Raw genomic sequence first — 12,394 nt, forward strand, 5'->3', positions numbered from 1 at the left:
CCCCAGAGAGCAACTTGGGCCCCACAAGGCTTAACCCCAATTTCCAGCTGCTAACTCCGGCTAGAAACGCCCAGTTCTCAATCTTCCCCTCTTAGTCTTCGTTCACTGCTCACCCTTGCTCTCTGTCTCACGCATGTGCAGAGGTTGAGGGCAAAACCGGAGGGCACAATCCCAGAGGGCAAAACCACCCACCCCCCTCCTGCCCATGTGCTCACATCTACTGATATGTTGCATGAATGAAAGCTATGGAAAAGAAAGAAAATAGAGAAGAGAGAGAGGTGGTAGATTGGAAAGGAAGGGCAGGCTAAGCTCATGTAAGACTAACTGCTCTAAGAGAAAGGAATCTGGGAAGGGAGGCAGGGAGGCAAGACAGCATCACATGCCTGCTCCTGTTTCAGCTGGACTGTCCCTTCCTCCCTCCTATGCCAGTTCAACTGCCTTATGAGAGAGAACCAGGGCAGGCAGGCAGCCAAATCACCATCACATACCTATTGCACATTATGAATGTTGTGAACCATTTGGGTCAAAAGGTGGGATACAAATCCACTCCATCAATCGGTATACCTCATTTCAAAAGGGCTTGCAATGCACTTACTCCAAATTCCTCCAGCGTATGAAGTAAATGAGTCTCCTCAGGTCCACCTCTGTGCCTTTGTCTTGTTATCTTTATTGCAGTATCACGTCAGCAAGCTGATGGTATCAACGGGGTCTCAGGATCTCACAACCGAAGCCGAAACGGATGAAGTGGAGGCTGCTCTTTCTAATCTTGAAGTAACGCTAGAGGGCGGGAAAACAGAGAACATGTTGGTATGTCACGCACATGGCTGTAGGAGTCACAGGGTCAAGACAGCATGGTGGGCAGCAGGGAGGGGTTGTGGCTTGGCACGAAGCATATCTCAAACAACATCCAGTAGCGCAAGGTTGGATAACTTTTGGCCCTCCAGATGATGTCTTGGCCTACAGCTCCCATGATCCCTCACCATTGGCTCTGCTGGCTATGGCTGATAGATGCTGTAGGCCAAAACATCGAGAGAGCCATGCTGCCCACCCCTGCAACAGAGGAACCCCCTCTTGTAATCATATTCCATAGCTGCAGTGCTCATATTGAAATTAATAGCATTGGGTGAATTGCGCTTGACTCAGGCTCAGCTGAGCTTTTCATAAAGAGACTCTGGGGAAAAAATCCTTTGGATATTCCACCTCTGCCAAACTTAAAAAGCCATTGTTGGTTGGTTTGTGGCACATGAAAATGTAAATTTGTCCACAGCCTATCATTCAGCTGGGATTAAAGAAATATTACAGGGCGGGGGCAAGAGACACCAAAGAGCCAACCATAATAGGGAACGTAGCTCATAATACGGATAGAGCAATATATATACTAGAAAATACCTAGAAGTGTATTATACAAAAAATAATTCTTGATTGTCCTTAGGAGGATATCACTGACATACCAAAGCTTGCAGATAACCTCAAGCTATTTAGGTAAGTAAAAAAGAAGTGAGGCAAATAACAAAGCTGTCTGTTCATTATTTGTTTTATTTAATCATACCTTTACAGAGAACTAACTGTACTGCAAAATGAACACTAATATGAGAAGAGACCAGTATTTAGCATGCCCATGTAAAAAGTTGCAGAAATCAAGTATTTGATAAAGCTCTGTCGTTTTCACTGTATCAAATGTGATTTCAGTAGGACTGGAAATGTATTTATGTAGGTATTTATTTAGCATATTTATATGCCACCTTTAAAAAACTCCCATGATGGCTCACATAATTAAAATAATAAAATAACATATGGTAAAGTTCAACAATTAAAATCCATAGAAAGCAACATTGCATGAAGAGTGATTTGTTCTTTCAATTCAAAATCAGTGTGTTTTTTATTGAAATTTTCTGAGATGGCAGTCTATATATACACATGGAATTATTATCCAAGACCTTGTGTGTGGGCAGGAGGGCCCAGTGATGGTCAGATGACTAGGGGTGTTGTGGGAGGGGGGATAACTATTAAACGTGATAATCTTAAACTTTAAAGCTGTAAACTGGTTCCAAGCTGCTTATCTCAGGGACTGGTTTCTCCCTTGTGAATCTGCCTGAATACTAAAATTGACTTCTAAGGCCCACATTTGTGTCTTCCTGCCTTTAGAGGTGGGCTGCGACCCCAGTAGGGTGGCCACTTATGCATCTCCAACAAAAAGGATACACACCACTGAAACAGAGGACAAAAATTAGTAGGCTAGTTGATATGTACAGATTTAGAAATAATTACTAGAATTTAAATTTCAGAGGAGGCAAGCCAATTAATTTCCCACCCAAATCACCCTAAATACATTCTTCGGTGAATTTGCATGCCACTACAGATCACCCCAATTAGTTGTTCTTCCATTAATTTACCCCCAATTAATTGCCTGCCCAGATGATCCAGATCCTGCTGAAAAATCAATTTTGCTTCAGTTAAGTACCTTATTAGTTAATCATCACATAATCCCCCACTCCCAATTGTATAAAGAGGGTGTCCAATTTCCTTGATACATGGTGGGGACATTTTTACTATGCGATTACATGACTGATGATCAGTCGCTTTGTCTGTCTCTGTATTTCTTTTCTTTTTTTACTTAATATTAAGCCAAAGGCAAGGTGGCAGCTTTTTTTTTAACCAGTATAAAACTTCCCCTCCCCACTCAGGGGGGTTCCAATAAAAATCATACCCCACAACTAAGAAAGAAAGAAAGAAAGAAAGAAAGAAAGAAGTTGCTGCTAGCTATGTATTTAACATAGTGTGTTGCTTGACAGACTGGCTCAAAATGGGGAAAAATTCCTTAAATTAATATGTACAAAAACATAGCTAGGGATCTTGGAGAAATCCACAGTGAATTCAAGTGAGTTCTGATTTCTATGAATCCGATCTGCAGATTCTGCAGCAGACCAGCTTTTTCCAAGTCGTGTGGAGTCTGCGAATGTGTGGAGCAGTTTTTCACTTTTAGGGGGAATTTGCGCAAATGTGCATTTACGCAAGTGCGCAGTTGTGCTAATCAGGAACAAAATTGTCATACGTCCCTAAAAGAAAATTTGATTCTGGCAATGAGCGAATCATGGAATGAAAGATGCCTGATAATCTGTGAAACACAGACGGAACGGATTTAACAGAATCCGTACATCCCTAAACACAGCACCCAGGAACAAAATTTCATCGGGTTTACAATACACGGGTAGTGTATTTGAAGCTGCAGTCTGAACACAGTGGGACTTACTTCTGAGTAAACTTACTTAGAACCATAGAATAGTAGAGTTGAAAGGGGCCTATAAGACCATCGAGTCCAACCCCCCGCTCAATGCAGGAATTCAAGTCAGAGCATCCCTGACAGGTTGCTGTCCAGCTTCATCTTGAATGCCTCCAGTGTGGGAGAGCCCACCACCTCCCTGGGTAATTGGTTCCATTGTCATATTGCTCTAACAGTCAGGAAGTTTTTCCTGATGTTCAGCCGGAATCTGGCTTCCTGTAACTTGAGCCCATTATTCTGTGTCCTGCACTCTGGGATGATCGAGAAGAGATCCTGGCCTTCCTCTCTGTGACACCTTTCAAGTACTTGGAGAGTGCTATCCTATCTCCCCTCAGTCTCCTCTTCTCAAGGCTAAACATGCCCAGTTCTTTCAGTCTCTCCTCATAGGGCTTTGTTTCCAGTCCCTTGCTCATCTTCGTTGCCCTCCTCTGAACCCTCTCCAATTTGTCTGCATCCTTCTTAAAGTGTCGGATTGCTCAGTGTGACATCGGATTGCTCAGTGCATTGTTGTTTATTATTACATTTATATCCCGTCTTTTTTCCTCTTGCAAGGAACCGACGGCGGCTTACCTGGTCCTCCTCCGCTCCATTTCTTCCTCACAGCAACCATTAAGCTGAGAGTCAGTGACTGGCCCAAAATCACCCAGTGAGCTTCATGGCCGAGTGAGGACTAGAACTTGGATCTCCTGAGTCCCAGTAGAACAGTCGAACCACTACACAAACCTGCCTCTCTGAGAAAGATAATTTATTGTAGGAAGGGTGTGTCGAGTGGTTTCTGTCAACCAGTGGATTCCCTCTCCCACTTGGGGAAGGGCTGTGCCTCAGTGAAAGAGCACATGTTTTGCAGGCAGAAGGATCCTGGCTCAATCCCTGGCATCTCCAGGTAGGGCTAGGAAAGAATCCTGCCTGAAACTTTGGAGAGTGGCTACCAGACCATGTTGATAATACCAGACTAGATGGGCCAGCGATATAAGACAGCATTCTGTGTTCCTCCACATTCCCTGAAATCTGTTCTGGAGGGTTGAGGGACTGTCTGGAGAAGATTTAGGGAAGGGTGCAGGGGTGGAGGAGAGGAAGCCACATTATGTACATTGGCTGCCACATGGCCGTACAAGGTTGCCTTATTGCAATTTGAAATCATTCACACCATACACAGTCTAACCTTATGTGTGGCACAATCCTCCCAGGACCAGCCCCATTGTTGGGCAGCGTGAGGCAGTTGCCTCAGGCAGCAAATGCTGGGAGGCAGCGGTAAGGTGTTTGTTCTAACAAAGGAATAATTTGGTTTTTTTCCCTAGTGAACCAACACAGCTGCCTACAATTCTTGTCTACATGGTTGTAAGTGTATCTTTAAATGAGTATGAATTACAGCTATGTGCAGACAAAGCATCTACGTGTGTTATCAATTGCATGTGTTCATAATCAAACTGAACTTTCCAGAGACTCAAATAAAGCTCCATTATAGGTTGACTTCTTTGCACTGGCAGGTTGCTAGCTTTTTCTTCCATTGAAGTGACTGATTCAAGCCTTTATTTCTATGGAACGCTGAGATAAAAGAACTTAAAGCTTTGAACTCTCAAGTGTTTAGTTTTACTAATAGGTCATGGCATTTTTCCCAGAAAGAAAGGGCTCTCTTCAAAGGGGATTGGATCATGTTCAACCCTCTAAAAGATTTCTATTCAAATGCAAATGACCAAGAACAGCAAATATATTTGAAAGATTATGTGACAGCTTTGAACATAAATTTGTTATTTATATGTCAGGGACATACAAAAGTGGCTAACCTGCCCCAGGGATATCTCTCCCAAACAGCCAAGTTCTAGTGTACAATGAAAAGAGTATTAGGATTTTGTAAAATGGGCTCTCCTGGGCAGGGGCTTTCAAAACACTGGTGTAAATACAAAGAAGGCCCTGCTCTGAATCCCCCCCAGTCTCAACTCTGACAAGCAAGGGACCTGGCGCAGAGAATAGGGAGGGAGGAATATGTGGGAAAAGGCACCCCTTCAACTACTCTGGGCCTAAGTCATTTAGGTCTTTAAGGGTGCAATCCCATACTGGCTGGGGATGCAGGGAGTTGTAGGACTTGTGTCTAAACATGCATAGGATTGCACCCTAAAAGTAAGAGGAGAGCAATTGATTAAACAAGTGCATTTAAATTATCTCTTGGATATTGTTGATTACTTTAGTACATATGTTCCCAAATGTTGCCATGGTGAGCATCTGGTAAGATTCACAACGCATTTAAGAGCCTATGCTGTTGAACCTTTATGTAAAGAAAAAGGTGATGTTTGCTTCTGGATATGGTGCCTTATGTGATAGACAGCAGTATATGAGAACTAAGGACAGCAAGTTTGGAATTAGCATGGGCTGTGCACTCCACTCGGTACCACTATAACAGCTGCACCAAAAGCCTACCTGCATTCTGCTTGTACCTAGTTCGCTGGTGCCCCATTCTTCCTGTTTCGCTTACAAGTGTCAAAATCAGAAGATGGAAAATGACTTGCCCTTAGTAGAATTCAGCCAACCATGTAAACTTCCTGGATGGTTTGATAAATAGGAGGTAAGCCTATCTTTTAGTTGGCCTGTAGTTCTACCAGGAAGTGCATTTTGAGGGGTAAAATAATTGTGTTTTGAAATTAATTGGATTTTGTTCCAAACTGTAAGGATGTTTGCTCCTCTCAGTTAAAGCAATACTGAGAAAATCCACTCAAGTCAGCAAGTGACACCCACGAGAGCTTCCCTAACATGAGGGGGAATAAACTCTGACTCAAGGTATTGGTAAGTAGTCTAATTAGCAAAGAGAATTGATGCGATCGTTTTTTTACTTGCAGATCCAAAAAGTTAACACTGAAAGCCTTTAAGCAATATTGGTTTGTCTTCAAAGACACCTCGGTCTCCTATTTTAAAAACGAAGAAGCTGAACACGGAGAACCCGTTGAGAAGCTCAACTTAAGAGGTAGAGGATGAAGTGGCATTTTCATACTGCATTTTATAAAGCGCTACTCCTTGTACACCATGTGACGGGGACCTCCTGGAACAATGCACAGGACAAATCTGTCATTTTCTCCCATTTCTCATTTTTACAGTCTTAAGTTTCGTCCATACCATTTCTGCAACATTTTTTGACTTTTTGAAAATCTCTACACAAAAGTTCGTGTACATTCGTGCACACATTTTCTAACATGCACATCGTTGTAGGCATTTTTGCCTAACATACACTTCTTTTTTGCAAGCGGTTTTCCTTAATATAATGCTGTTTTGTACAGGTTTCCCCATTAATAGACACATTTGGTGGACAATTTTCCTGATATATGCATTTTTCTGTGCTAATACCAAGGGATAACTATGTTCCGTTTTGCATATTGATTCAGAAAATGCACATTGGGTACTTTCTTATCAAAATGCGAACTGAAATGAAATTCTCCCCCATCCCTGTTTGTGGCATGCATACACAACTACACAGCGCAACCTGCTTTTATATACTATTTTGATTTAATGTATTTTCTAAATCATCTTTATTGGTTTAGGACTGGTTATTACCAAATGATTAAAGAATGGTGATGATTATGATGACAATGTAGTCTGCTTAATACGAGGTAACCTGTTAGGGCTGTGGGCAACCCTACTGCAAGGCAAATGGACAAGGTGACCCTAAGCCCTGAGGTTCTGCGATTCCAGAGCCAGGATCGGCAACTTGTGGCCCTCCAGACGTTTTGGCCTAGAACTCCTGTCATCCCTAGCCAGCCTAGCCAGTTACGAGGCTGATGGAGAGTTGTAGGCCAAAACATCTGGAGGGCCACATGTTGCCAACCCCTGTTCTAGGGCATTTGTTGTTCAGTCGTTCAGTCGTGTCCGACTCTTCGTGACCCCATGGACCATAGCACGCCAGGCCTTCCTGTCCTGCGCTCTCTCCCGGAGCGTGCTCAAGTTCATATTCATTGCATCCGTGATGCTATCTAGCCATCTCATCCTCTGCCGTCCCCTTGTCCTTTTGCCTTCAGTCTTTCCCAGCATCACGGTCTTTTCCAGGGAGTTTTCTCTTCGCATTAGGTGGCCAAAATATTGGAGCTTCAGCTTCATTATCTGTCCTTCCAATGAGCACTCAGGGTTGATTTCCTTTAGGATGCACTGATTTGACCTCCTTGCAGTCCAGGGGACTCGTAAGAGTCTTCTCCAGCACCACAGTTCGAAAGCATCAATTCTTCGGCGCTCAGCCTTCCTTATAGTCCAGCTCTCACAGCCATACATTACTACTGGGAAAACCATAGCTTTGATTAGACGGACCTTTGTCGGCAAGGTGATGTCTCTGCTTCTTACTATGCTGTCTAGGTTGTCCATAGCTTTCCTCCCCAGGAGCAAGCGTCTTTTAATTTCATGGCTACAGTCACCGTCTGCGGTGATCTTGGAGCCCAAGAAAGTAAAATCTGTCACTGCTTCCATTTCTTCCCCTTCTATATGCCAGGAAGTGATGGGGCCAGATGCCATGATCTTCGTTTTTTTAATGTTGAGTTTCAAACCAGCTTTTGCACTCTCCTCTTTCACCCTCAACAAGAGGCTCTTGAGATCCTCTTCGCTTTCTGCCATTAGGGTGGTATCGTCTGCATATCGGAGGTTGTTGATAATTCTCCCAGCAATCTTAATTCCGACCTCTGTTTCATCCAACCCGGCATTTCTCATGATGTACTCTGCATATAAGTTAAATAAGCAGGGTGACAATATGCAGCCTTGTCGTACTCCTTTCCCAATTTTGAACCAATCGGTTGTTCCATGTCTGGTTCTTACTGTTGCTTCTTGACCCTCGTACAGGTTTCTCAGGAGACAGGTAAGGTGGTCTGGTACTCCCATCACTTTAAGAATTTGCCACAGTTTGTTGTGATCCACACAATCAAAGGCTTTAGCGTAGTCAATGAAGCAGAAATAGACGTTTTTCTGGAATTCTCTTGCTTTCTCCATGATGCAGCGAATGTTGGCGATTTGATCTCTAGTTCCTCTGCCTCTTCGAAACCCAGCTTGTACTTCCGGTAGTTCTCGGTTCGCATACTGCTGAAGCCTAGCTTGTAGGATTTTGAGCATCACCTTGCTGGCATGTGAAATGAGCGCAATTGTGCAGTAGTTTGAACACTCTTTGGCGTTGCCCTTCTTTGGAATTGGAATGTAAACTGACCTTTTCCAGTCTTGTGGCCACTGTTGAGTGTTCCAGATTTGTTGACATATTGAATGCAGCACTTTAACAGCATCATCTTTTAGGATTTTAAATAGTTCAGCTGGAATACTGTCATCTCCGCTAGCTTTGTTGTTACTAATGCTTCCTAAGGCCCACTCGACTTCACTCTCTAGGATGTCTGGCTCAAGTTCAGTGACTGCACTATCATGGCTCTAGGGCATTACTCCTGGCCTAAAATCTAATTCACTTCTCCATTGTAACAGTAAATTACATGCATTGGCACATTCATCATGTAGATGAAGCTGAGCAAATTAAGTATTTCCAAATTCAATGCTCTGGTAATAGATATGGGATGAAATGCTTCCTTGTCTCTTAGCAATATAGTAGTTAAACTGCTACACTTTAAAAAGTGGTCTTATATCCTGTTCTATATGCTGCTGTTTTTAATATACTCTTCTGATTTCCTTTCAAGTTCTCCTATTGTCCTTGTCACTCATCCTTAAAAGTAGATAAAAACATAACCTCATTTATGACTTCTCATGTGTTCTGTTGTTTAGGATGTGAAATTGTCCCCGATGTAAGTGTGTCAGGGAAAAAATATGGCATTAAGCTACTCATCCCTGTTGCTGATGGAATGAATGAAGTACACTTGAGATGTGATAACGTGAGTAGCGGAATAGCAGAATGATCCTGAATGGGGTTTTACTCTGCTTTGGGTGCATGACAGTAAAGTGTGGGAAGCCTACTGAAGGTCGCTGTGCCTGGCTGGCTTTGAAAGGCATATGGTGCCACACACAGAGCATAAATATTTCCAGTCAAGCATGGTATGTGCACAGCACCAGAGACTGAGCAGTGAATGAGGTCACAATACAATAGAAACAGCCATGAACCAGGCCACCGGTTGACTTGCTTGTATAGGCTTTGATGTATATGTCCTTGCAATGCAAGTTGGGCTGTGAGTGGGGATATTTATGTGCAGGCCCTGCGTAAACAGGAGGATTAGCACAGTGTCTGGGTGGAATGGCAGCACTTTCTGATGGAAAACATCTAGAGCAGCCTTCTCCGACCTGGTGCCCTCCATAAACTTTGTACTACAACTCCCAGCATCCCTCTGATCATCCTCACCCACATGACCGTATCATACCTGTGCAGCCCCAAATTGTGTGAAATCACACCGGAGAGAAGCTGTTCCCGTGCGGCTGCAGCTACATGTGAAGTGGGAGCTTAAGATACATAATTTTCTCCTGTCTGGTATAATTTATTTCGATGGCCGTGGGTTGAATTTCTTGGACGGGTTTTTAAGGACATAATACTGAGCTCCCAGGATAAGGCCTTCGGAGTATGCAAACTGTATGCTTGACTGCAGCCTTCCCCAACCTGGTGCCCTCCAGATGTTTTAGACTTCCATATCATCAGCCCAGGCCAGCATGGCTAATAGTCAGGAATGCTAGGAGTTGCAGTCCAAAATATCTGGAAGGAGCCGGGTTGGGGAAGGCTGCTTTACTGTGCATCTTTTGAGGCACCGCTTCAAAATTAACTCTGAGATGACAGCATTATGCCCCATCCCACTACCCAGCCAGATGCTTCTGCAATTCTTCTTGCCTAACCTTCCCCACCCACAGATTTACTGCTGAACAGATCCATCAGTAATTCTCCCTACTATTCCAAGCAGTAACTGCATGAGCAGTGGACAGTTTCAGGTAATCTACAGTAGTTTAGGATGATACACAAAGGTGGATGTCATCTGACATCAGTAAATTGGACCAAGGGTTGCTCTCCAGATGTTGTTGGACTGTAGTTTCCATCATCCCTAGCCAGCATAGCCAAGGTTAAGGGATGTTGAGAGTTGCAGTCCAGCAGCATCTGGAGGGCCACCAGTAGCCTACCCCTGAACTAGACTAAGAACATAAGAGGAGCCCTGCTGTATCAGGCTGGAAGTCCATCTCGGCCAGCATTCTGCTTTCAACAGTGGCCAGCCAGATACCTCTAGGAAGCCCACAAGTAGGGCATGAAGGCAGTGACCATCTCCCACGGTGGTTCTACAGTGACTGGTATTCAGTTCTACAGAATGGAGATCCCAATCCCTTCCTGGGATCCCGGTCTTGCGCGCTGAGAGTCCCCAAAGGGCCCCACCCTCTTTCCCCTGTCCACTGGTTGGTGGTTTCCCAGCTTCTATGCAGTTTTTTCCCCATTCTAAAAGGCTGAGATGCCTGTCCTAAGGCTCCTACGTTTCTGGCAGTAAGAGCTTTAAGTTAACATATTATGGTATTTTTGCCCCGACCCTTTTGCCCCCAACCCCCACTGGAATAGAGCCCCCAAGAGCTTCTCTGAAATGGAATTTGGCCCTCGTGCTGAAAGAGGTTTAACACCCCTGTTCTTCAGTGACTGGTATTCAGGGACACGGTGCCTCTGAACCTAGGGGTGATTATAGCCTTCGTGACAAGTGGCCATTGACAGACTGATCCATCATTAATTTATCTAATCCCCTTTTAAAGCCATCTAAACGCATGCATGCGGGGAGCCTAGCCAGTTTCTGGTGCTTTCAGAATTGAGGCCTCTCTTCAAACTAAGGGTGCCTTCACATGGAGTTTTTATCCTGCTATTGAGATTGCTCACTCACAGAAGTTTGCAGGTCCTTTTCATGACATCATCAACTCCAGGGCACATCCAGAGGTATTTCCTGGTTATTCCATCTCAAAAAGATCTGGAAATAATGAACTATTTATTTTAAGTCGGATTGTTACACTATTAAAACAGCCACTAGATGGCCTCCTTTCATTGAGCTCTATGGAACCTTGAAAATTAAAAGCTTCCCCTCTCAGCCATCACGCGGTCACCACTATAAACGCAGAAAGGCTCCACAATGTGAGGACTGTGCATTTTTACTTTAATGTAAAGGCAGCCTAAAGAAGCTGGACTGACATCACAATTTAAATGACTGAAACAACAAAAAACACAAAGAAGATGTGATGCAAGGAATTCATGGAGGTCAATTTCCTGTTTCTTGCAGGAAAATCAGTATGCCAGATGGATGGCTGCTTGCATGTTGGCTTCCAAAGGGAAAACAATGGCTGACAGCTCTTACCATCCCGAGGTCCATAGCATCCTCTCATTCTTAAAAATGAAGAGCAGAACGGCTGCTCCCCAAGATGTTTCTGACGTAGAAAGCATGGACGTGAAGCCAGAGTGCTTTATCTCGCCACGCTATGCAAAGAAATACAAGTCTAAGCAGGTAATTGGGAAGCATCTTTAGGATGACTGGCGTCTGGTTTGTGTGATTCTTGCTTAACCAAGTTTTTTTAAAAAATGAATTCCAGGAACTCCAGTTCTTTTTTCTTGAGCAAGTCCTTGATCTAGGGGATCTGTAAAAAAAAGTTTTTTTAATCCAAAGCATGATCCAGTAGAGCAGGAAGGGGCAACACATGGCCTATGGGCCACATGCCCCCTGAATGTCTGTAGCAGCTATAGAGCACACGAACGATCAAATTTGGCTTGTTTGCAAGCTAAATTTTACTCTTTAGGCACTCTGTAGCTGCTGCCTTATATATATAAAATTTCTTTTGGCACCTGCATGGGAGGGATGTGCAGCCTCGGGGCGGGTGTGAAAATGGACCCTGGATCTCCCACAGTTGACCACCCCCACAGTAGAGTATTGGGCTTGAATCTGGGAAACATGGGTTCATAATCTACTTTTCCATGTTCTCAGTGTATTCACCTTGTGCAAGTCATTCTCAGCTCCCAGTTTCCCTTCGGCAAAATGGGCATAAGAGAATAGGGTTGGGCAAGGGGATCTGTTAAAACGTTCTGTATGCAGAAGGTTCCAGGTTCAGTTTCCAGCATGTTCAACCTAAAGGATCCTGGGTACCAGGGCTTGGTCCCTGCCCAAGACTCCTCCCCATCTAGAACCCAAAGAGCTGCTGTCAGACAGAGCACTGGGAGAGATGGACCAG

The 12,394-nt window shown here is 44.0% G+C and overlaps 1 protein-coding gene across 1 annotated transcript in view; it reads left to right on the forward strand.

Annotated features, from left to right (window-relative positions):
- The window catches only part of FERMT1 (FERM domain containing kindlin 1), a 43,678-nt gene that overhangs the window by 19,815 nt on the left and 11,469 nt on the right, over positions 1-12,394 (forward strand). Inside the window, exons 8-12 of the mRNA XM_084825308.1 lie at positions 676-807; positions 1,433-1,482; positions 6,112-6,236; positions 9,002-9,108; positions 11,455-11,676. Of these exons, the coding sequence (XP_084681434.1) occupies positions 676-807; positions 1,433-1,482; positions 6,112-6,236; positions 9,002-9,108; positions 11,455-11,676 (636 nt within the window). The remainder of the gene's footprint in view (positions 1-675; positions 808-1,432; positions 1,483-6,111; positions 6,237-9,001; positions 9,109-11,454; positions 11,677-12,394) is intronic.

Source organism: Heloderma suspectum, chromosome 1 (genome assembly GCF_057233095.1).
Source record: "Heloderma suspectum isolate Gila_16-S chromosome 1, 16-S_ref, whole genome shotgun sequence".
Classification (NCBI taxonomy): Eukaryota; Metazoa; Chordata; class Lepidosauria; order Squamata; family Helodermatidae; genus Heloderma; species Heloderma suspectum.